This window comes from Fusarium tjaetaba (genome assembly GCF_013396195.1).
Source record: "Fusarium tjaetaba strain NRRL 66243 chromosome Unknown NRRL66243_c0000052, whole genome shotgun sequence".
NCBI lineage: Eukaryota > Fungi > Ascomycota > Sordariomycetes > Hypocreales > Nectriaceae > Fusarium > Fusarium tjaetaba.
The window spans coordinates 1-24,724 of record NW_023501248.1 but is presented as its reverse complement, the minus strand read 5'-3'; the positions used below and the strand labels follow the sequence as shown (position 1 = coordinate 24,724).

The following is a 24,724-nucleotide window of genomic DNA, read 5'->3' as shown; positions in this document are numbered from 1 at the left end:
CGCGTACATCGTGTTGTGGCTCGATCCGTGGCGTAGGGCTGATCAGATAACCACTGGCGAGTTCGCTAAATGCCACATGGACGCGATTGACGATATTTGTCATGGAATAATATGTGTCGTAGGTATGACTGCGTTTATGACTAGAGCGGGCGTCTTACGATCCATGCAGCAGACGTATATATTGGCCGAGAGTTTACTGGCGACATTAATTGACGCCTTAGAATCTTGAACGGACCATTGAAGTTGATCACGGACTCAAAGTAAAAAACGAACTCGAAACATGACAGCATTAATCCAATATCAAAGCGCGATGCATCAGACTCATACACGCTCCAAGCCCATCATGAAACCAAGTCCAAGACGTGCATTCACTAAACCCTAGAAAGATTCTTCAAAGGTGGATATTCAGCATAACTACCGAACACAAAAAGCAAGGCACATAATCCCAGCCAGACTCTTTTATGCTTTTTATTAAAAGGGATTGGTCTACAAGTCTCCAAACGCGAGACCACTCTCGATGGATTCAGTGGTGGAGACGTGTTGAAGAAATTGGAGGTTGAAACAGGAGGTTGGCTTTACCAACAGTCCCCGTTAAATCCTCAACGGCATTTTTCACAATTAAATTCACAACGTGCTTTTAAAGCAAGGGAGATATTGAGTTAAAGACAGCAATAAGGGGATATACGAAAAAAGAAAGGGAGACTGGTTACACATGAGACATCAAGCATGTCAAGCAAGGATCTAAAACGCAGCCACTATAACTCAGCGCGTCCCAGCGAGCATCATCCTTATCGATACCGCCAACACGGGTCCACTCCACTGCCCACATCACCACTCAACGCGCCCCCGTCCAGAACCGCGTTAAGCACCTAATTCCCATTAAACTCCCTAAATTACAGCGCTCTCACCCACTGTGAAAACGCCAACGCCAAAAAACCACGACTACTTGCTCGCGAGGCGCCCGCGTCCCGCGTAAAGCGGAGCATGCCTCTTTAAATACCTCCCGCTACCCAACACGAGAGCCTTTTTCACAATCTCACCACCACTGCACTGTTACTTCCTACCATACAAGAAGAAAGGTTTCACGCTTGGTCGAGTTCTTTGGGACCGTATCTCATTCATTCTTTTTATTTGACACCTATGATTTAAATAAGGAAGTATTCTACTTGAAGAGAGAGAGATACTAGACCGCCTTTCGTGTCGTCATCGTTCTCTGATACCACGACGCCTGTTGGCGAGACATTGAAAAGGATAAGGGAGAAAATTGGTGGAAACGAAAGATTCGATCTTGATTTTCGAATTCTGAGCGAGTTTGACGTTTGTACTTTACGCGTGTTACCTTGACTCGCATCTTTCGTCTCTGGACGCGATCCAGTTCGACCTCGATCCTCGATCTACAACACCTCGAACCGAATACACCTCTACAACTCCTACAAGAAACAAAAAAACGCAAAAATGGATTCTCTAGGCTCTTCACCTCGAAAAGGCTCCTCCGCCGAACCAACTCTTCCAACAATGAAGCCCTACTCCCTCGCCGGCTCCAAGCGCTCTGCACCGAGTCTCCTCCCGCCCTTTGAGCCGCTCTCGTCATCTCCAAACCTCCCTCGACCCGTGAAGCGACAAAATCTCGGCTCTGGGCGCTCCTCGTCGCGAGCTCACCTCAAATACCCTACTCCCGTTCCCACGTCGAGCACAGGTATCCTCTCGAGTTCCCCGCCTCAACGGTCCGCTACCGCTTCCGAGCGTGCCCCGCTCGCTGCCGTCCCCGCTGTCGAACTCTCGGAAAACGGCGAGACCCTCATCATGGGCCGATCGTCCAACTCGTCACACTACCAGATCTCTGCTGACCGCCTCGTCTCCCGCGTCCACGTAAAGGCTCGCTTCGTCGCTGCCGCGAGCCCCCTCGAGCCCAGCAAGATCGAAATCGTCTGCAATGGCTGGAATGGTCTCAAGTTGCATAGCCAGGGTCGTACTTGGGAGCTGTACAAGGGCGATAGCTTCACCAGTGAAACAGAGGGCTCCGAGATCATAATTGACGTGCAAAACTCGCGTGTCCTCGTCCAATGGCCCAAGCGGGCTCTTGACCATCTCTCCGACACCACCTGGGACTCTCCTCCCTGCCAGGCTCGCGCCCAGGCCATTCTCCAGTCTTCCCCTCCTCGTCGCGCTTCTCGTATTGCTTCTCCCGAGAGCCCCACGCCTGCTAGTCTCTCTAGCTCCCGCCGCCTCCAGGCTCTGCTCCCCGGACAGCGTGACATTGAAATCTACGAGGACGACGCTGAGCTCGAGCTGCCTGAGCACAAGCATGATCCCACTAACATCAATGTCAGCATGTGCACCGATGTGACTGCCAGCTTCAGCAGTGAGGTCAGTGATGGTGAAGACCACAACCCCGATGAGGAGAATGATCCTATCGTGCACTCTTTCGGGCCTTTCGGCGCCGACATTTCCTGCCGGTTGGCTTCGATAACGACAAAGTCTCCCAAGGTGTTCAAGGGTGTCAAGCGTGCCAACCCTCTCCACAGCGCCATTGCCTCCGATCTGTTCGCTCCTCGTCAGATTCCTGCTCCTCCTCAGTCTCCTCGCAAGCAGCAGGCCAGAACCGAGTCTCCACTCTCGTCTCCTCCTCGAATGTCTTCTCCGACTCCGGAGATCTTCAGGATGTCCTTTGAGTCCCACCCTGCTGTTGGTAACCATGTCATCAATCAGCTCGCTTTCTCGCGTCTGTCCTCGACTCCTCTGTCCACCATCATGGCCCACCTGCCCTCCGAGGAGAAGCAAGATCTTTCCAAGGACGATCTCCGTGATGTTATTGAGAGTACACCCTGCATTGGTATCATCAAGCGCCAGGGCAAGGACGCAGCTGGCAAGCCCCTTGAGAGCGAGTATTATTATGTCCCCGAGGAAGACGACGACCAGCAGCGTCGCGCCGCAGTCGTTGATGGCCTTCGCAAGCCCAGTCTCCGCGCTTGTCGCAAGCAACACAAGGTTTGTACATTCTTGACTTGGCAATGTGCACTCAACTTACACTGTATAATAGCAATACTACTGGAAGCGTCCCAAGACTCCCTGATCCACCCGCCTTTTCACGTACATACGATTCTTCACTCCGAGAGATGACTACACGATTCTCAAAGTTTCCTGTTTAACGGTGGATGTCTGTGTTTTTGCTGTATACCCCTTTTTATCATTTCAATGTTTTATCTTCACATTTCTCCGCGGCTCTCATGTTTCGCAAACTGCATAGCATCGGCGTCTTAGTTTTACTTTTATTTCTGCATGATGGAGTTGGAAGGGTTTTACCAAAAAAGGGATCGAGATATATGCCTTGTTGAGCATATAGAAAGGAAGGGAAAGGGCTTGGGGTAGCGTATTCTTGTACCTGTTTTTTTAATGTGTGTATGGTATGTTGTATGAGAGCAAAGCAAATGGATTATCACCAATTAACCACGACGATTGGTTTGCTTATGTGAGAAAGTCATCCAGTTGGTGGATGATCTGATGAGCATCACGAGGTCAATTGAGAGTCTGGACTCTTACGTGCATGATTCCACCAACGAACGAGCCCTGTAGGCCTTTAACCCGGGGCACATCACTCACATTGGGGTAGACTACCCCGGAGAATGCCACATGCATTCGATGTAACTCCAAACCTCAGTTTCTGTGTTTACCCGGGCAGATCAACCTGTAGAAACAATGCCGAATAGAGACAGTTGCATATTCACTGCAACAACCCAAGATTACTTACAAATCACAGGTGTCTATCTGCAAAGCACTGCTCATCACCGCATCAATTACCTATCACCGCATGAATTATCATCATCACAGCATTTATATCCACCATCACACGACACCCACCCCAAAACCCGAGGTCCGATCTCGTTCGTCGGAGCCAAACAAACTCTAAAATACCGAGATAATCACGCCTCAGCCGTCACTTTACATGCTATCAGGCCATTCAAATTCGCCACATCCTCCAATCATCACCAATTGAATGCTAGTAAATCACGCTTGCAAGGGTTGAGCTGAAGAGGGGGTTTCTCTTATGATATAATTATGCTTCCGGGAAGAAAACGAACAAACGTGTATAAATATGACAACGAGGTCCTGGTCAAGGGAAGCTGCAAGTAAGAAAGTTAAACTTGACTACCTATTAATTGAACTTATTGTTATTGAGGGTAAGTGCACTGAAGGGTTGGGTTGGGATATAAGACATAACATACTGACTGAAGCTACAGCAACTCACATACCAACAAACCTCTATATCAACACTCACAACCTCATCTCCATCACAACAACAAACCTACAACCCAATTCTTCAATATAACATTATTCACAATGGATCGCCAACCAACAGCCATCTCAACATCCCACACAGCCCCTCCCTCAGAAGGTACACAGCACACCTACACACTTCCAATTCTGCACAAGCTGACTTCGTCATCTGCAGCTCCGACTTCTCCATCCGCCCAAGCCGGTGCCGACCGATGCATGCGCCACACGAATAGCTGGACGCCCTCTATCCAGCGACGACAGAGCTGGAGTCCTGAGGAGCAGAAGCATGAGATGCACATGGACAAGATTGGTCAGGTCGCTACGGGTCCTGGATTTACAGAGCGAGAGGGCTCTTAGATCATTGGTCACGGACAGAACAAGGAAACGGCAAATTGTAATTGTACGGAACACTTAAGAGAATGGGCATGGTAAACGCAAGGATGCAAAAAGGTTACGGGCATTGTACACTACAAATTGGCTACCAAAAGGAAAAGCCCAAGAATGAACGCAATCGTTATAACTCATAATAAACGAATGTCATTGTAATCATGGCTATCGAACGATGCAAATTGATGTGCCGAGGTATCTTGACTCCGTAGCTCCGTGTTCTCATGCTCCGCTGAACGCGTCCCACATGTAAACTTCCAACAAAGAAAACAGGCTGTCATATCATGAACGCTCGGGATAGCTGAGACATCCTCAAGCTCAATCGCTGAAATCCCAATACCAAACTCCAAAGAAACTTCTCACCGTGTACCTTGGTGAACCTTTGCAGACCTCTCATCCTTCAACGTGAAAGGCAGTGTCATTCGAGCCAATTCCGAATCCCATACCCACTAGTTCTGCGACTTCCCATCAGAATTCCTCGTTCTGGGAGAATTCGCTAACAAGACCACCACGTAGACCGATCCTGCAACTAGACCAGTTCCCACCAGAATCTTGCGCCCAATGTTTCGCTTCTTAGTCGACTTCTTTGTCCGAGCTGCACACCGCTTAGATCTTTTGCAATGACTGTCAGTCCAAATCCTGTGAATGCTGTCAGAGGGAGGAGAGTTTCCACCCTGACTAACCATTTCATCGGCTGGCTGCTTTTTGCGAAAGATCAACATTTGCCCGCTTCCCGACACTACTTCATAGCCTTCCTCCTGAAGTGATTTGACATAAGGGAGAAAATTGGCAGGGTCAATTAGCTTAACGAGAGCATCAGGAATAGGCATTGGCTTATCACTGGCGCCGACAGCGGAATTGGTTTCGGCCACGCTCATCACCCTCGAAACTGGGTCAAAAGCGACAATTTTGTATGAAGCCATGTTGGGCATTTCTGGTGTCTTTGTCGTAGACTCTTTGGCTTCAGGTGTGTAGTGTTTCTCCATGATAGGCATCGTTGGGCGCCCACACTCTTCGGAATAACTTGTCTGCAGACCCTGAGGTTCGTGCGAATACGGATCCTTAATCCTCCTGGCCGCATAGCGATCCAGTGCCGTCTTTAATCTTGTGTTATCCATGGGAAAGCTCTCATCCATAGATCCGGGCTCAACATCTTCCATGGAGCTTAGGCTTTCTTTCACGGGTGGCGATGTTCCTGAAAACCCATTGGGAAGCAGTACCGACTTGGACGGTGAATTGTCCCTGCTCCAGGACCTGGCAAATTCCTCGGGAAAGTCTCGTGCGTAGTTTCCCGTAAGTCCTGAAGCATGTGCCGTCTTGACCTGTTGACCTTTGTTGCCAGACAGATCCTGGTTCTCGACTCGTTCACTATTTTCTCGAGCTCTGCGAAGGACCGCAGCTCGGATGACGTCGGCACTTTCAGGATCGGAAGCGTCCATATTAATTTCCGTAGAGCCGGGAGAAGACCTGTTCGGGGATCGAGTATAAGTATATAATGCTGAGTCCGGGGAATGTTGGGAACCTGCCTTGGAATCGAACTCTCGGAGGCCGCGGGCGACTTCATCCAGAGGGACCGACATCTTGCCGGTGGGTTCGTTGGGACGAACCCCTGTGTACTTGCGTAGGTCCTGGAAGACCTTGGATGCGTCCTCGGGCTGAACAGGATAGCCCTGAGCCTGGGATGCAAAGTCGGAGTGCCTGTAACTGCCAAGATCTGTGTAATTCTTGCTCAACACCTCAGGATGCACTGCCTGGATGATGTCGTCAAAGCCAGTTGATGGATACTTGTGTAGATCTCTGTACTGCTTTGATGCCACTTCCGGGTGAACACGCTCCGTCTGGAGGTCACCGTTCTCGAAAGACTTATACGCACCCAAATCGGTATACTTCTTCGAAGCAACTTCAGGGTTGATACGTGGTGCAGGGTCATCCGCGTTCTCGAATTTGCGGTAGGCGGGGAGATCCTCGTACACCTTGGAAGCCTCTTCGGGATGCACTCGCTCGGTACGCGGTGACAAGTCGCTAGCAGCGTACTGATGAACGTCACTGTAATGCTTTGACTTCTCCTCTGCCGTCAGGGGTCGCAAGCCACCAGGCTCGTTCCACTGAAAGACACCACCGTATAAATGAAGGTCGTCATAGTTTTTGGACAACTCCTCTTGGGTAGGCTCTCTGAGACCATCAGGCTCGTTCCAGTGGTAAGGACCGTACAGGTGAAGGTCATTATACTTGCTTGCAAAGTCCTCGACAGGAGCATCGACCTTTGGGGCTAAGGGCTTGCCTCGCATAGTGCGATCCATCTGCGCCTTCTCGTGGGCCTTCAAAGCCGCCTGGCTAGCTTCAAAAGGATCTGCGTATTTATCCAAATCTTTGTACTGCTTGGACTCCTCCTCAGGTGTCAGACGACGCAGGCCGTCCGGCTCATTCCATGCAACTGGTCCATACATATCAAGGTCTTTGTAGTCCTTGGAACGTTCCTCTGGCGTAAGCTCACGTAGGCCGTCGGGCTCGTTCCAATACACACCCTTGCTGTACATATTCAGATCGTCGTAGTTCTTGGACAGTTCCTCAGCAGTCTGTGGTCTTTTGCCGTCAGGCTCGTTGTGGTAAACGGGCTTGTACTGATCCAAATCATCATAGACTTTGGATTGCTCCTCAGCGGTCAATTGACGTTTGGCCAGAGGGTCGTCCAGGGTCGCAGAGGAGTACTTGTCAAGATCCTTGTACTGCTTGGAATCCTCTTCGGCTGTCGTAGGTCGCTTTCCATCAGGCTCATTGTACTTGACAGGGCCATATTTGTCCAAATCATCGTATTCGGTAGACTTCTCTTGAGGGCTCTCATCTATTACTGGTTCATACTTGCCAAGATCGTCGTACTTGGGTTGATCTGGTTGCTTCGTCTCAGTGTCGATGCTAGGCTTGTACTTGTCCAAGTCGTCATACTTGGGAGTCGAGTCAGCCTCAGCAGACACATCAACGAAGTCGGTCGGCTTAAGATCTCGCTGGGCATCGTACCGAGCTGCTGTTCCGCCCATTGTAGACTTTGACACACGACGGTTTGTTATGGGATCAATGAAGGTAGCATCTTGTCCATGAAGAGCAGAGGAGAGTGTGTCTTTCGAGGTTGCCGTACTTGTACTTGCGCGGCTGAAATGATGAGCATTGGTCAAAGTAGCCTTGCGAATATTGGCCTTGCTATCACCTCGAAACAAGTGCTCAATAGCACTTCGCTCCACGTCTTCGATGTTCGCTCCTGGCCGGATACCAAGCAAGTCATTGGCCCAGGCCGCTACTTGATCAATGGTAGTAAACTTTGAAGGATCGACAGATCGATTGAAGCCTTTTGCAGCCTTCTTGGAAGTGGATTTGGACTTGGTGTCCCAAGAAATGCTGCGACTCAACGCCGTAGGTCGCTGGAACCTGACCGAACCACGTCGACGTCCATTTCGGAACTCAGAAGAGGTTGAACACGACACGGCAGGGGAATAGTGTCTGTATTGCTCGCATTTCGATTGTAGCGAGACGGTAGAACGTAGAGTATTCGCTATGCCAGTGCGAGACTGAACAAGTCGTTCACTTGTCCAGATTCGTGTCGACGCTAGCATGGTGTAGTAGAGCTATGGATGACCTAAAAGAGCTGGTTATGTCAGTACTGTGTAAGTGAGTCAATCTTGGAACGCATGCTGGTTGCGAATGCCAGACATGTTGCAGATGCTCTAGACTTACGGGTACAAGATGATTGAGAGCGAGCACCCAGGCAACAATCCCGAGGCTGCTATTGGAACAGTTCGAAAGGCACTGTACGTGATATAGAGACCGAAGCTGTCGGTTCTGGAAGTGAGACAGTAGTGACTTAGACGATGAGCATGTATTGAACGCGAGCGTAAAATGCTGTAAATTGAATGTGAATAATGTGGAACTGGAGAATGAAGAGAAAGGATGACGAGCTACATGAGGGGAACCCAAGACCTTAAAACACACTGCCCGGACTGGATGGACGGAACGGAAACGACGAACGACGACACGCGATGGGGCCTTGTTTGGTCAGGGACGGCCTGCGGTTCAATAAAGAGCGCCCGGGGGATGGCACTAGATGAAGTGGAGACCCTGTAAAGTTGAGGGGAGTGGAGAGGACATGGCCTAAGAAAAAGAGGGGACATGGGGAGGAATAGCCAGTGTAAGACGAGATATGGAGTACAATTGGATTGATTAGAGCTAGAGGGGCTTGTTTGGTGACGCCGTGAAACTGTAGCACGACTGACAGTTGTGACTCGTGTTGAAAGCCTCTTGTGTCTTGTGTCTTGTTACTCCGTGCATTGTACTCAGATTCACTCAGAGACTCCAGTCCACAACCCGGTTCAAGATAGAGCTCACCAAGCGCCGCAAACGTGTCTCAACCTGCTGACGGCACAAGGCATTACCCTATCTCAGACACCTGAGGCAGTGAAGTACAGTACATTCGGACCATTCAGCCGCTGTAACGAGCCGTGACTGCAGTAGCCAGACCCACTGCTCGTCGTCCATTTGCGGGGAAGACACCATCACCCCGAAGCGGCAAGTGGACACTGCTCCCGCCCCGCCTGTCCGTGAACCAGCCGTTGACGTCAAGCTCGCAGGGCCCAGAGCCTCTGCCTGGGGAGATACCGTACTGTAATGATGGGCACATCTGCTTACACAGCCGCTCTACTCTTGACCGAAAGATCTTGTGAAACGGTATGGCGTAAGGACAGAGTGGCTTACTTGGTTCCAGACCAACACCCAACGCAACTATCGTGACCTCCATAAACAGACATTCCGCTCATTGTCAAGCGGCCGCTCAAAGTTGTTAATGGTGCGGCTCACGCGAGGTGACAGGGATGGTCGAGGTCGGCTTATCTCGTCTCTGCTAGGGTCTTTGTGGCTTTGAACCCCTAAGACATTCGATTCTGAGGACAAACGCAAGCAGCATTGATTCGATGCGGCCATTTTGAACCGGAAGAGAAGGAAACAAAATCAGCAAATGCGGCTCTCTCAACTCGACTGAGAAACCGCGTTGCTATCGTGACACGGGCCTCTACGGTCTCGGCTGAATTTAACATCCAACAGACTGCTGAGGCTATTGATCTCTGTTGTTTAGCGGTCGATTTAATGGCGCATATCGCGGCGATTAAACGACTCAATCCTACCTGGCGTGCCGCAGCCAATCGTAAGACGACAGGGGCTTTTGTTGTCTGAAACCAAGCAGCCAAGGGATGAATTGCTCTCACATGCTTGCATGCAGTGGCGATCAATTGCAACCTGAAATACAGGTCATCCATCAATTAGCAAATCCGACAAACAAGGCCACCAAGCATTCTTTGCTTTCTTTTTGCGAGACACAAGACGCAAAGCCAAGTCGATCATGCTCTGCTACCTCTGGCATGGACAGTTGCAAACTTTGAGCCTGTACTAATGCTCTGCTTATCTTTGAGCGATTGGTATCACGAGCTGATAAGTCACATCCGCGCCTCTGTGAATCGATAGTGTATTTCGTGCTGTAAGTCGACGGTTTGAGAAGCGGTTACAGGGGTTCCGTAAGCTGATTGGCACACCGTGTGAGCCGCAGCACTCGGTTCATTGTTAGTAAATCGATGGCTCTCAATGGTTCCTTCAGCGGGCGCGTAATGCAAGAAGTATCGTGAAAGATGAAATCTCATAAGACATAGCCTGATAGCATCGCGAAATTACTCGTGTGCTAATTATGATCTCCTCCATAATAGATAAAAGCAGACTCTTGGAGTCACTTGAGGCAGAACGATAATATTTCCATGATTGGCCTGAGGTCTAGGTTAGCTCGGATGTTATGGAGAAGAGTTGGAACTGCTTTCCAGCCGTAGAGCACTTGTAACAAGCTTTCCAACGTATAATCTTGAACCGATATGAAGTTTATAGTTTTCCCCTGCTACCCTGAGAATATACGGTAGCCTCGGGGGGCAAGAAAACAGCGAACCTTAATATAGGGTGCCAAAATAAATTCCTTAAAAGTTATCCTAAGCTTAGATTATATTACCTAAGTCTTTTTGTCTCTTAGGATTGAGGTTCTGTGTTTTCTTTCCTTCCCTAGGGTAGTGATTGGTAACGAAGAGATTATACACAAATAACTCGCTCATTGGAAATATAACTCGCTATTCGAAACTCACACCTTACATTATCATCTGTGATTGGCTCAGCCGATCGGCGTGAGTCAAGGTGGCTCAGGGTGACTGATGAATAAAATTGAAAGTATTTTTTTTTTTGCTTTAAGTTTAAAAACGTTGTTATATATCAATCCTCTCAACTACCTATATAATCCCCCCGATTTCCTCTGTCGTGAATGAGGCTCATGCACTCGACGACAGCCTGACCCGCCCATCTTCAGAAAATCGACGGCCCTAAATTTAGTCCGTGCTCCGTGACATCATCTCACCACCAAATTTCATATCATCATCAGCCTTGGAGCCTCAACCGATCTTCAGCCGAGCGGCACCTGTCACTACATATTGAACTACACCTACGTTGACATCCTAACCTAATTATTATCATAGCCATGAAGCGGTCTCAAGGGAAACCGACCGGCCGTGATTTGGAAGGACCCCGCTCCGGTTTCTCGGCCTTCGGAGGAGGCACCGCCGCCTCCGGGACTTCATTGTCGTACCTCGCTGAGCCTCCTTCATTTGCTGCCGTCTCGGATCCGAATGTTGTTGTGTCGCTCAAGAACATTCTGAAGAAGGACAGCACCACCAAGGCGAAAGCGCTCGAGGAGCTACTAGCTTACGTACAGGCTCATCCATTTGACAAGGATGGCGGGGTTGAAGAGGGCATCCTTGACGTCTGGGTCCAAATATATCCTCGCACATCGATAGACAACTCTCGCAGAGTGCGCGAACTGACGCACAACCTTCAGTTTGAGCTCATGAAATCAGCCCGCAAGCGTTTTGAGCGTCATCTGCCAAAGATCGTCGGCGCATGGCTTGCCGGCCTGTATGACCGCGACCGTGTTGTTGCCAGGGCTGCTAGCGACGGTCTAACCTCGTTTCTCAACACCCCTGAAAAGGTCCTTGCGTTTTGGACAAAGTGCCAGGGCCAGATCCTTGACTATGCCATTGATGCTATCCAAGAAACACAAGATACCCTGAGCGATGAACGATCAACGACGGCGGAGGATGCCGAGGCAAAGTATTACCGAGTTGTTACTGCTAGCATGTCACTTGTCTTGAGTTTACTACAAAAGGTCGAGCTAAGTCACCTGGAGAAGTTGCAATCTCGATACGATGACTTTTTTGCGGAGGAAAACGTTTGGAAGACCATTACTTTCAATGACTCGTTAGTCAGGAAGACAGTATGTCAGCTGCTGTTCGCCACCATCGACCGGAAGTTGCCATATGCCGATGATGCCAAGGTCAAGCAAGCCTTCATCACAGGAGGTCTAAAGACCAATCAAGCTGGCTCGGCGCTCGAATATGTGCGAGCCTTGACAAAAATGACACAAACATATCCCGATGTTTGGACATCGACAAAGACACCGACTGGTCCAAAGTCTCCCCTTGGAAGGCTGCAGGCATTCGTTGCCAAGGGATCTCAAGGAAGTCCGCCCAAGTTCTGGGAGTACTTAGATCAGCTTCTGATGGTTCTGCCATCGGATTTGATCACACCCGAGGTCGCTTCCCAATTTTTGTCCTCTCTCAAGTCTGGTATTACACATCGCGATGAGCCTCGAACGAACACTTCTTATGCATGGAAGTGCTTCATCGACACAGCCAAGCGTCTCCTCAAGAACCTCCCGGCCGACGACCAACTACCATTTGTGCAAGAACATCTCTTCCCTCTTATTGAGCAGTTCTTGTTTTCAGTATCAGAAAAGACAGTGGCTATACCACTTGGTCCAAATGCGATTTCCGTCCTGGTCGAAGCCTACATCGCCACTGTCCAGGCCTCACCATCGGTGGTGTCCGCCTCCAAGGAAGAATGGGACCGTCTAGCCAGTGTCTTCTGTGCAAAGATTTCCGGATCGTTGCCAGAGGTTTCGCGGGAGTACCAGCAATCTCAAGAAAAGATCTCTGAGGAAGGTCGACGGTGGTTCGGCCTCGTGGGCCAGATTGGGGAAAAGATAGCTGATCTCGAAGAAGAGGTTCCAGACCACACCGCTCAGCCCTCCCTCAAGGCCATTTCTCAGAGTATCACACTGCTGGAGAGCCGGAACTTGAAGCCATTTGGCGCAGCTCGAATAATCGAATATGCATTGAGTACGGCACCTCGCTTATTCGACGGCGAAGGGGCTGTAACGCTCTCGACGTTCTTCACCACTTTGGCTCGTGATGATGCTGCCAAAGCTGTCACTTCGCCCTCTTCAAGATACCTTCTCTCTTCGCTTCACCTTTTCGGCTCTGTGTCGACCCAATTCGCACCTATCTGGAACTCTTGGGTCGACGCTGTCCTCGATCTACCGTCAGAGGCTACTCGTGATGTCGCCCTTGCATCACTGATCTCCAACGATAGAGGAGCTGTTCTCGCCAAGGGAAACATGGACTTGCAAAAGCACATTATCGGCCAGGCTGTTCTTCTGGCGGTCGGTGGCAGCAATGACTGGGAATTGCTGGAAGCTGCTGTCACATATCAGACCCTGACCGACAGCAATTACCGAGAGCTTGTTCAAGCTCTTGTCGAAATCCTTGAGAAGGAACCTTCGAAGACGGAATCAACCCTGCAAGCCTTGGAGATTGCTGCCAAGGGCCGACCAGAGCTGTTCTCTCGCGATGAACGCATTCACACAACATTGGTAGCTCTGCTTCTCGGTCTCTCTGAGTTTGAGGATTCCACTATTTCTTCAAAGGCGACTGCCATCCGCACTCTTCTCGATACTCACACTGACGGAAAGCTACCTGTCATTGCTGTCGTTCAAGCCAACCTCGAGAGAGCGGGAACGCAGTCTCTGGACATCAACACGTTGGTGTCACAAGCTTACAACGCGGTCTCGAGCGACATCCCCTCTGAAGAGCTCTTCCCAAGCACCAACGTGTGGATGAAGGAGCTCGCGCCATTATTGGAACTGTCCGTCAATCCTGCTCTGTCGATTACCAACAGCATCGGTGGTGCTGCTGCTTTGGTAAAGGGAGCTCCTCGATCTACCAATCTAAGAATTTATCGGGACAGAAAGGGACGTGCCATTCCTGCAAGGATGGCTCTTTATGTGTCTCAGCTTTCTGAGAAGCTTCCACTGTCTCAGTTACCTAAACCCTTCCAGCTTGAGCTGTTGTATCTTCAGTGCCTGACTGTGCAGCTCATCTCTGATCAAATCACCTGCATGGAGGAGAATCGACTATGGCAAACTCTGAAGCATGCCGAAGGTAGCGCACAGGCCGAGGAGTTCGTCTCCAAGACACGGGGGATCTTGAATCAGTTGGCTGTTGATGCTAGTACCTGGAGCGACTCAGAAGAGAAGCCGATTATCCAGGACCTCATTGATCTGTTGACCCAACACTCTCAGGAGCTGACACCCAGAGGGCTATACAGTGCACGTGCACTCAGTGAGCTTGTCCAATTCCTCGCTGAGGCACATGGGGCATCATCCAGTTTCGAAGACGCTCTTCTGAAGCCCGATGTTCTCAAGATTGGCCCTACCACCGTCCTACCGGCATCAGCTATCATTGCTGGGTTTGGGGAGACTCTGCAGCCCTCCAAAATTGCAAACAACTTCTGCAATAAGGTTGTGAGTGAGGTCGCAGGAGCCAAGGCAGATAGTGACAAGACGTTGATGACTCTTGTTCTTCTGTCGCAATGTGCTCAGATTTACGAGGCGGGCGAAATGCCAGTCGCTAACAACCGAATCGTTTTCGCCGTCCGTCAGATCACCTCTTGGCTTGACGAGCCCGAGAGCTTGAGCCCAGCCCTCTGTGCCGAGATTTGTCGAGCATTGAACAAACTGCTACCTTGTATGAAGGACGTTTACGGATCTTACTGGGAAAAGACCATCGAGTTTTGCATATCTCTGTGGAACCGTGCACACGAGTTTGAGTTGAACGAGGCTCTTCCCTTCATCCACTCTTCACTCAAGTTATTCAAGACCATTGAGTGTTTGCAGGAGCCTAACGATGATCTTGAGGATGCCCTGAAGGAGTACGCCAGTGCCAAGCCTAGGGCGTTGATTGAGCTGCTGCGACTTCCTCGAGATACTCGCTCTCAGCCACTTGAGATTGTGGATGCCATGCTTTGCCGAGAGGTCCAGAAGATTTCTCTGCGACAGGTGCCTGATCTGTCTGACATCTTTGGCTTGGTGGCGTCGGAATCGCGGGACATCCAGACAGCTGCGTTTAATCTGCTTCACCAGGCTCTCCCTGAACAGCAACAGCAGAAGTCCATTGACGCTTTGCTGGAAAAGACAGGTATGTGTAACGATCTACACTACGAAGACCAGGAATTGACAGTCTCAGATGCCCGACTCCCTGACGAACTCGTCTCACTTCTTCTTGACGCCCCTACGCTCGAGAAGTACTCTGACGAAATGCTCGCCGAGTTTCCCTCTTCTATCCGCTCATATCTCCTATCCTGGAAGCTTGTCTTTGATGCTTATTCGACGTCATCGTTCAAGATCCGGAACGACTTTACCGACAACCTTAAGCAAGATAATTGCGTAGGACCACTGCTAGACTTCATGTTTGACGTGCTAGGTCATTCGGCTGCTCATCCGTTGAAGTTAGAAAAGGTCAACCTCAACTCAGAGCACATCCAAGACTACGATGTCAAATTGGCAGAGTCGGAGCCCGAGGAGAAGAACATGCAGTGGCTACTGGTTCATCTCTTCTATCTTCTGCACAAGTACACACCTGGCTTGTTCCGTGCTTGGTACATCGACTGTCGCTCGAAGCAGACACGCATCGCTGTTGAGTCGTGGACGACCAAGTACTTTTCACCCATCATAGTCTCGGACGTCCTAGATGAAGTCCAAAAGTGGGCTGATAACCAGGAGCCTCCTGCTATGGACGAGAAGGAACTTGTTGTACGTGTCGCGCGATCCTCCAGGGAAATCATAGCTGGCTATGAAGTCGACGAGGATCAAGCAGCAATTGCCATCAAGATCCCTCAAAACTACCCCATCGAAAACGTCTCTGTGCAGAGTCTCAATCGTGTCGCCGTCAATGAGAAGAAATGGCAGAGTTGGATCATGACGACACAGGGTGTCATCACCTTCTCCAACGGCAACATCATCGATGGTCTACAGGTGTTCAAGCGAAACATTCTCGGTGCGCTTAAGGGGCAAAGCGAGTGTGCTATTTGCTACAGCATTATCTCGACTGACAAACGCATGCCTGATAAGAGATGTACTACTTGCAAGAACTTATTCCACAGGACGTGTTTGTATAAGTGGTTCCAGAGCAGTAACCAGAATACGTGCCCGTTGTGTCGAAACCCAATCGACTATCTGGGTTCGGATACGAAGAGACGGCAGGGTTAGGAGGAGTATCATAGTGTAGTATAGAAGATAGAATAAAAAGTTTTGTATTAGCATTCCTATGCTGTGTCCTGATAGAGAGGTTGGGTATGGTGTGTGTCTACACTTTCGCACCGCCATCTTCGTTGTCCGAGTTCTCTTCAGTGAGCTGCTTCACTTTCTTGCGTTTCTCGTCCTCCACATATCTGTCCTACAGCTTGGCACCGCCCTCGTCGTTATCAGAGCCCTCTTCAACAAGCGTTGCATCACCATCGTCCTTGTTCTCTACAGACCCACTCTGCTTGTCGTCCTTCTTGACAGTGTTTTCGTTCTTTTCGGAGCTTTCAGCCTTGTCATTCTCGGCATTATCGCGCTTAGGAGAGTTCGTGAACTGATCGGCCTCGGAGGAGATGGTTTTGTTGTTATCTGGTTGATGTTAGGGATATTGGGCAGAAGAGCGTGGAGTACGTGCCTTCGGGGACGCCCATTGTATCTGTTTGGAGTGTTTGGAAGCGTAATTGGAGCGTGTATTTATTTATAGTGTGTAAAGTGTTGTTCTATGTGTGAAAGTGTTTTGGATGCGTTGTATTTTTGTTTGTAGCGTGTAGTAGTGAATCAATGAGATTGGTCTATGCGAAGAATTTCGGTCGGGTTATAAAGATTAAACGAGGTAGAGTCTAGCATTGGCAATGGATTTGATGGCGAGTTGTTCATTGTTGGTAGGCAACGCTAGCACTTCAGTGACGTGATGCTCTACCAATTAACCTCAGGGGTTTACGGCCAAGGCTTTGTGAGCAAGAGCCTGGGGTTTCTGTCAGTGATGTTGCTAAGGCAGGAAGTGAATTGAAACTGACCTGCTCAGCGGTAAGTCGCTGGCTGTCGTAGCGAAGGAGCGATGACACAAGGTCGATAAAGTCAGGGTCTACATTCGGAAGAAGCTCTTCCCAAGGACGAGCGGGGAAGACAGTCCAGAGCTCGAAAGGTGCAACCTTGAACTGTTTTGCCTCAGGCCATGTCTCAGGCGTGGGCGTACCAATGGTCTTGAAGACGCTGAGGATGAGACCAAGCTGATTTCCATCTTCATGGACAGCGCGAGACTCGAATATAGGGATTGGAGGATCGCGGAGTGCTTCTGAAAGCATGACCCCTACTCCCCACATGTCAACCTCTGGTCCGTAGGATTTATGTCCGAAGAGAACTTCTATCGCGCGGTAAGGACCTGTTCCGATGTCGAGGATTTTATCGTCTGCTGGTTCTGAGTGGGCTGATAGCTCGGGATGCCATGCTGTGCCAAAGTCGGAGAGATATGCTGGGCCGCTTGGAGATGAGAGGAGGATTGCAGATGGTTTAATATCGCGGTGGATGATGCCTTGTGCGTGTATATCCTTCAGAGCGTGCAAGACATCTCGAAAGATAGATCGGACAGCATCAAGCGGTAAAGAACCGTTGACGAGAAGGTCTGCCAGAGTATACGGCATAAACGGAAACACCAGAACAAATCTCTGCTCCTGATCGCGAAACGTTTCGAGGAGAGGAATACACGGTTCTCTCAACCCCTTGAGTATCTTGGCCTCCCTCTGCGGATTATGCGGCTCAATATCCTGATAAGTCACAATGACTTTGAGCGCCCTATCACCCGAACGAAAGACCTCTGAAGTTACACCATCCGAGACAGGCCTGCAGTTCCCATACGCCCCAATGCGTATCCCAGAGTCACCCTCCTCTTCCTCCTGAGGAGGCGAAGGCGTTGGTGTCGAGGTTGGCTGACAGGCGAGATTGTACTCGTCCTAGGCCATGTCTGTCAGCGGATCCGCGAGTTCTGGACCGCTGAAGTTGGTTTGGGCGCACCTGAGTAGAAGCGATCTGGTAGGCGGCCTGTTCTATGGCGATGGCCTCACTCATGCTGGTTGTAGCAAGGGAGGCTTGTCTACGGGAACCTTAGTACTTGTACGTTACACATTAGGCTACTTACATTGTTTGAATCGTCTCATAGCGCTGAGACATGGTCAGGGCAGCTTTCCATTCCGGTACTTCCATTGTTTTTTTGCTTTGCAGGGTTTGTTTAGTTACTGTATGTGAGATGACTGGTCAAATTGGGATCTAGAAAGTCAATTGCTGTCGAAGGATTATAGCACAACAGATTAAATTTCCCCGCCTGACGGTAAAAATGAGCAAAGATCAGCCTCTGTTACTGGGATGTCTCAGGTTTTTGAGGATCTGGTTGCTGGTGGACAAGCAGATGGAGAACAGGCCCGCTATTTCATAAAGCAGAAACAAGGCCAAGATGACGAGGAGCAGGGGGTATAATAGTTATGCAATGCCTGTAGAGTCAGAACAGATCAATGTTTCTTCAGTATATCATATTCTTGAGTATGAAGCTTCATCAGGGTTCATTAGAGTATTTATCGAGTACCGAGACTATGAGGTCATGTCGTGGCCTCGTGACTCTAACTTAATTTGTTAGGGAACTTCTCGAAGGTCTCTAGAGAAAATTAACCAACCACCAAACGTTTTGCCCATTAACTAGGCTCAGGGATCAAGAAAACATCGGACCTTGATACTGGGTGTCAAAATAATTCAGCAAGTATCCCCCAAACTTAGGCTAAATTTACCTAAATATTTCTATCACTTAAGGCCAAGGTCCTCACTTTTCTTTCCTCCCCCAGCTTAGCTCCACCGTCTCCAAGCTAAGCTACCCCAAGCCCAAACAAACCTGACTCTGGCAGCCCTGTCTTGTTTCGCTCACTCTCAGCGCCAGCCTCTCTCTAGTTATTCTGGGTCAGGGCCCTTTTTAGCCGTTGTCGTCCCAGCCAAGGCATTAAGTTACTCTTCTGTCTTGTTTTCCAACCTCGTGTCCCGTCCCCGTCCATCCTCGGCTGCATCGCATTGCATTGCATTTGGCATTGGATCTACGCTTTCTGCGGCAATAATACTCACTTACTCCTCAGAGTCCGACTCTTCCGATAATATTACAATCATCTGATCTACAACGGATAACTCCTTTGTTACGTAGCTCATCATCATATACGAACGAACTCGACTTGTCTGTCTACCTCCGAATCTCGACCGACCCCTCTCGCTCAACCAAAACCGCCATGCGCATCTCGTCCTCGAGCGATTAATCCTATAATTAATTCACTACTCCCTCATCCGCATCTATACATAATTACAGTAATCCTTTGCGCTGCCCATCATGGAGGATATGGCCAGGGCCGAGTATCCCGCCATGCTGGTGAGCTAAATCCCCTCGACCTTCAATTCTATCGCCACGAGCGACAATGGAGGCAAAAGAGAATTCAGTATCAGACTGAATGTTGGCTGACCTCTTGCGCCATGAATAGGCAACTCTTCAGCCCAGCCAGGCGGTGCATACTCTTACCGAACGAATGAAGCGCATGTCCCGCGTCAACACCGAAATTGCCGACTGGCTCCAGGTACGACAATCCGCAAACCGCCAATGGCTACGCAACGACATGACATCAAGCTGCGAGCCTCGTCGACATCCCGCTAATCAATTCTACACAGGAGCGCCGTCGCGTAGAGGATCAGTATGTGCAGGGCCTCAAGAAGCTTGCTACCTTCAAGGTTCCCAACTCTCAGTCTGAGCTAGGGTAAACATCCCTTCTGAGGCCTTTGTATCGCAATTACTCACAGGACTGCAGTGTATTCCAAGCGCCGTGGAATAGAATCATCGACTCGACGGAAAACATCGCCCACTCCCATCATCAGCTTGCCGATCGCATCGAGAGAGACATCGAGCATCCGCTACGCAATTTTGCCAACCGCAAGGATGTCCAAAACATGAACACCATGTCCAGCAACCTGTCGACTATGGCAAAGGACCTCGAAGAGTCCCAGAATCAGGTCGACAAGCTTACCAAGAAAGGAGGCCGTGCAAACACTTCAAAGGTCGATGCTGCTTCCTCCAAGCTTGAATCTGCTACAGGACAGTGGGAGTCGCAGGCACCTTTTATCTTCGAATCTCTCCAGGCCCTCGACGAGTCACGAGTGAACAACCTGCGTGATCTCCTCACACAGTATCAGACACATGAATCCGATTCAGCTGGACGTGTGCAGGAGAATGCTATGGAGACTCTTGCTCTGATGCTCGAAATCGACACGGAAAAGGAGATTCAGTCATTCGTGCACAGGGCTACGGCTGGTAAGGCGAAGCTTCCTACAAGGACATCAACACGGCAGTCGTCTTTTGCGGGCACAACTCCCTCGACACCAGTGCCTCCTAGCACCGCCGATAGCACCAATTTGCCTGCTCAAAGTGCTCATACATCGTCTCCTGCGCCTGTTCCAGCTCCCGCCTCTTCCCACGCAGGTGACGATGATATCAGCGAACACAACTCGGTTCCACAGGAGAAGCCAGGTAGGTCCGTTGACAACTCTCATTTACTGGTCACTAACAGCTTCAAGGTGGTAAATTGCGCCGCCTCGGTACCATGTTCGGTGGACGCAGGAGACAGAGCATGCACGCCGGTTTCGGCCAGCTCTCTCCCGGAAAGCTAGGTCCCAGCTTCGGACGCATGGGAACCAGTCACAGCCAAAACGACCGCGGCGTCTCCCCTCGAGGCTCATCCAACAACCTCGCAGAGCACCACCGATTGTCCTCTCTAGCAGAAACTCCCGATGTGCCCAAGCTGCCCAACAACGAGACCGACTCACCCAGGCCCGATGCCTCGCATGAGAACACGAACGGAGTGTCGCACAACGGAAATCTGCTCGACAGCCCGATCCCACAAACGACCGGGGGTACAGTCAACGGCAACCATGAACCCGATCTGTCAGATGTCCAACCTCCTCCTGGTCCTCCGCCATCGCACAAGCAGGAGAACCAGTCTCCCGCGCCGCAGCTCGCAACCAAGGACGCTGAAGGATTTACCGTTCCACCACCAATGAACGACCCCATCTCTGAGGCTCAGCGTGAAGCTAAGGAATCTGGCGAAGATCCCGACCAGCTTCTCAAGGTCAACATTCAGCAAACGCCTGTGGAGGATGAGGATCCAGAAGCCAAGATGGCTGCTCTTTCTAGCGTCGCCAACAGTCTCAAGCTTGGACCGGCAACTCGTCGTAGTGGTACAGTGAGAGGACGTCGTGACGTACGCCATACTATGTATGTGCCACCGCCCAACCTCCCTGAGAGCGGTACAGATTCATCCCTGAGCGCCAGGCCAACATCTCCAACATTCGCACAATCTCTTTCCAAGGGAAGTGCAGTTGCAGCCTTGGCATCTGAGGCTAGCATTGCTGGTACTTCGGATACACAGTCTGTAAGGTCGGGCAACTCATTGGGTGGTTTGAACCACCCTCAGCATGCGCATATGACTGCTCCAGGACTGAACACCTCCATCATTGAGAGTGTCAATGCTACGTTTGAAGATGGTGTCGTCAAGTCAACAACCATTAGCGGCGAGGTTGCATTCGTTAACAATCCCAGTGATTCTGGTGATGCGAAGAGTAAGTAATCCCCAATATCACAATAATTACATCAACTAACACATATCAGGCTACGAGACTATTCGTATCAACAACTTTTCGGCCCTTGAGCGCATCGGACCGAACCGTATCTTTGTGCAGAACTCATCTCCTGACCATAACGATCAATTCAACCTGGATCTATCTCACCTCACGCAGAACGCGCCCGCATTCTCATACCGAGTATTTTCCGAGGACTCCGAAACCCCTACACTCGGCGAACATGCTCCTCTCTCCCTCAAGCCCGCATGGAAGCCCCAAGGCGACAAACTCGGTCTCTTGCTACAGTACCAGCTCAACCCATCGTCAAAGCTCACCGCCCCCGTAACACTACACAACGTTGTCATCGTCGCCACTTACGAAGGTAAATCTAGTGGCGCCCAGACAAAGCCCGTAGGAACACACCTCAAAGACAAGCACCTCGTTTACTGGCGCATCGGCGATCTCACCCTCACAACGGAACCTCACAAGATCGTCTGCCGCATCATCGGTGCAGAAGGCGCAGAGCCTAAGCCAGGCCACATCGAAGCGCGCTGGGAGTTCACAGCCACAGGCGATCAAGTCATTGGCAGCGGTATCTCCATCTCCAGACTAGATGAGGGTAAGGGTAAAGGCAAGGATATCTCTGAGGACGACCCCTTTGCGGACGACACCGCTAGCACAGAACACAAGTGGGTTGACGTGCCTATCTCGAGAAAGCTCGTCAGCGGTAAATACGAAGGACGGTAGTGGGTAGTGTTGAGTAATTTTCACGTGCATGGATAGAAAAGACAAGATATCTGCCATATCTTGGCGGCGCATTGAATAGCGAGCGTAATGGGGCTTGTTCCCGGGGTGAAGCTTTTTTTCACTCTTCTTCATTTTGTTACCCATCTTCATCTGTTTTCTTTCTTTCTTTCTTTAGTATAATTTTCTCTTTGTATGCGTATTTTGTATGTTTAAAAACCACAACCTCGGGAGGAACAGAAAGTAGGCTTGGAGCTGAAAGAAACAGAACCATGATGAATCATAAAAAAGGACATTTGTGTCCAGAGTCTTTTTTGCTACTTCGCTACGTCTATACCAATTCGCTATTCGTCCTTGTACTCCTCATTCATGGGACGTGAAGCTATGCTTTAATTTAATTATACAGAAATGATCACGCCTTTTTGCTCTTTTTGCTGTCTTGGTCCTTCTTATACTTTGAATACTTCTCCCCTAGGTAACGCCATGTTCTTGAGAACCCGCCCATCAATAAGCCCTTGATACTTTGCACAGTACTTGGCCAGTTGACCGTTTGCTTGATAACGATGCGGACCGTTTCGTTGAGTTTCTGGGCGTCGTCTGTGGCGATGCGGCGCTCGAATTCCCCGCCCTGCATCTTTTTAACGGCGCCGCCTTCTTCGTCCGTTGAAGCTTTCATGAGCTCGTTAAACTCTCCGCGGGGAATGCCGAAGCGTCTTTGGTACTGGAAGTATAGACGTGATCGGAAGGTTTGGGGGAGTCGTCTGACCATGTTACCGCGACGTTTAGGATCCATGTCTTGTTGGAGTGTGTTGCCGGCTTCGGGGTTCATAATCCATTCTGTGTCGTCGATGCGACATGCTCCTGTAAAGTCTACATTTGGAAGGGTCTTGACGAGAGGGGCGTAGAGACGACGGAAGTGAACTATGTTGTTGTCGACGATGTTTGTGACTTTGCTCTTGTTCTCTGTTGGTAGAGCCATTCGTGGATCGCCTAGATAGCTTAGACCTGCTATGGTGCTGTAGAGCTCAGCTTCGGTGAATTGTGGTGGGAGGAGAAGAAGAGCTGTTCGCACTGCGGCGATGAGGTTATGTTGGTTGGCGAGTCGGACGCGAGGATGGTCGCGGAGAATCTTGACGGGTTTTTGAAGACGACCGGCGAGGTATAGACTATCCCATGAAGAAAGGTCGCGAACGAGGTTATCGATACTTGTGACGCCGTACTTGATGAGCATGCCGTTGACCTCTACGTAAGGGTTGAAGTAAACGCCAGCACCCCAATTCTGCACTCGCGATACCACGCCTGAACCTAGGGATGCAAGTCCTGAGTAATGGTTCCGATGTTGCTTCATATTTATTGAATGCCAATGCTCAACATGCGACACCCCAAAGATAAAGTCCAGCACTTTCGGCGATCCCTTCTGCGACTTGATAAGCGCCTCCGGTGGATTCGGATGCACAGCGCGAAAGTCTGCCTCCGAAATACTCGCCTTTGAAGGGCTCTGCGGGAAGACACCAGAGCCGTAAGCAAAGCAGTACATTATCGGCGCGTTGAACTGCCGCAGCATAAGGCGCAAAGCTTCCTTGAGCTCATAGTTAATGATCATGTGTTGGTTCGCGCCGAAGAGTCGATGTGGTAGATCTGCGAAGGACTTGATGGATGTGTCGAGGTCTTCCCATTCGCTGCTGAAGACATTGAGTTTGCTGCTTGGTGCTGAGGATGCGCTGCTTGCGATGGATTGACCGGAGCTGGAGCTGGAGCTGGAGCTTGAGCTTGAACTCGAAGTTGAGGAGGGGGGTTTTGGTGAGTTGGAGTAGTATCGTGGGTATTGTGTTGGAGGGATTTGTCGTAGGTGGGAGGATCGGAGGGATATGGCGCGGGTGGTCACCGAGGACTAGGGATGTTAGAGGACAGTGGAGAGGTGAGGGGATATAGAGCTTACCCGGAGGCCAATTGAGGCCATTGTTGAAGATGTAAGTTACCAGAAAATGATGTAAGAAGCTGACTTGAAGGTTGAAAGCTTAACAAAGTTGTAAGAGATGATGTTACAGCTGAAGCTCTTGATACCGAGTCTTTAGCTCGCGGAAGCCTCGGTCCCAATCATCCAAGAACAAGAAACACTCTAAACACGCGCAAGCAATAAGAAACGAATAAAACCGTTCGTCGACGTCAGTGGAGCTCAGTTTTTGTAAGCGGATGGATCGCAAACTTCGACTTCGGTGATCGTCGGGTCCTGAAGCTTGACACAAGGGAAAAGAAAGAGAAGTGGGTCATGAGGAGTGTGGGATGGCCAATCAGGGGCGGTTTTAGTAACGGGGGACAGGGGTCCATCTTTCTCAGGTACGGAAGACGTCACTGGGATGATATCGACTTGGCAGGCTTGGAGGGAGAATGGTTTGCAAGGATGCGTCATTGGGGGGAGTGATTGGGGAG

The 24,724-nt window shown here is 50.1% G+C and overlaps 7 protein-coding genes across 7 annotated transcripts; 4 read left to right on the top strand and 3 right to left on the bottom strand.

Annotated features, from left to right (window-relative positions):
• Positions 1-1,455: 1,455 nt before the first annotated feature.
• FTJAE_2595 (transcription factor PLM2) lies at positions 1,456-3,073 on the top strand (the record flags this gene model as incomplete). The annotated part of the gene is made up of 2 exons (XM_037348805.1): positions 1,456-2,988; positions 3,041-3,073. The coding sequence occupies 2 exons, from the start codon at positions 1,456-1,458 to the stop codon at positions 3,071-3,073; spliced, it is 1,566 nt and encodes a 521-aa protein (XP_037210270.1).
• Positions 3,074-4,338: 1,265 nt separating this feature from the next.
• Positions 4,339-4,632, top strand: FTJAE_2594 (uncharacterized protein; the record flags this gene model as incomplete). The annotated part of the gene is made up of 1 exon (XM_037348804.1): positions 4,339-4,632. The coding sequence occupies one exon, from the start codon at positions 4,339-4,341 to the stop codon at positions 4,630-4,632; it is 294 nt and encodes a 97-aa protein (XP_037210269.1).
• A 479-nt stretch (positions 4,633-5,111) lies between these two features.
• On the bottom strand, positions 5,112-8,267 carry FTJAE_2593 (uncharacterized protein; the record flags this gene model as incomplete). Its single annotated transcript, XM_037348803.1, has 1 exon — positions 5,112-8,267. The coding sequence occupies one exon, from the start codon at positions 8,265-8,267 to the stop codon at positions 5,112-5,114; it is 3,156 nt and encodes a 1,051-aa protein (XP_037210268.1).
• Positions 8,268-11,206: 2,939 nt separating this feature from the next.
• On the top strand, positions 11,207-16,108 carry FTJAE_2592 (e3 ubiquitin ligase listerin; the record flags this gene model as incomplete). Its single annotated transcript, XM_037348802.1, has 1 exon — positions 11,207-16,108. The coding sequence occupies one exon, from the start codon at positions 11,207-11,209 to the stop codon at positions 16,106-16,108; it is 4,902 nt and encodes a 1,633-aa protein (XP_037210267.1).
• A 187-nt stretch (positions 16,109-16,295) lies between these two features.
• On the bottom strand, positions 16,296-18,121 carry FTJAE_2591 (CMGC kinase; the record flags this gene model as incomplete). Its single annotated transcript, XM_037348801.1, has 5 exons — positions 16,296-16,510; positions 16,553-16,577; positions 16,939-17,871; positions 17,933-18,011; positions 18,057-18,121. The coding sequence occupies 5 exons, from the start codon at positions 18,119-18,121 to the stop codon at positions 16,296-16,298; spliced, it is 1,317 nt and encodes a 438-aa protein (XP_037210266.1).
• Positions 18,122-19,277: 1,156 nt separating this feature from the next.
• Positions 19,278-22,297, top strand: FTJAE_2590 (FCH domain protein; the record flags this gene model as incomplete). The annotated part of the gene is made up of 6 exons (XM_037348800.1): positions 19,278-19,316; positions 19,426-19,518; positions 19,610-19,695; positions 19,747-20,462; positions 20,510-21,550; positions 21,600-22,297. 6 exons carry the CDS (start codon positions 19,278-19,280, stop codon positions 22,295-22,297), a joined length of 2,673 nt encoding a protein of 890 aa, XP_037210265.1.
• A 409-nt stretch (positions 22,298-22,706) lies between these two features.
• FTJAE_2589 (proline transport) lies at positions 22,707-24,254 on the bottom strand (the record flags this gene model as incomplete). Its single annotated transcript, XM_037348798.1, has 2 exons — positions 22,707-24,185; positions 24,234-24,254. 2 exons carry the CDS (start codon positions 24,252-24,254, stop codon positions 22,707-22,709), a joined length of 1,500 nt encoding a protein of 499 aa, XP_037210264.1.
• Between the last annotated feature and the right edge of the window lie 470 nt (positions 24,255-24,724).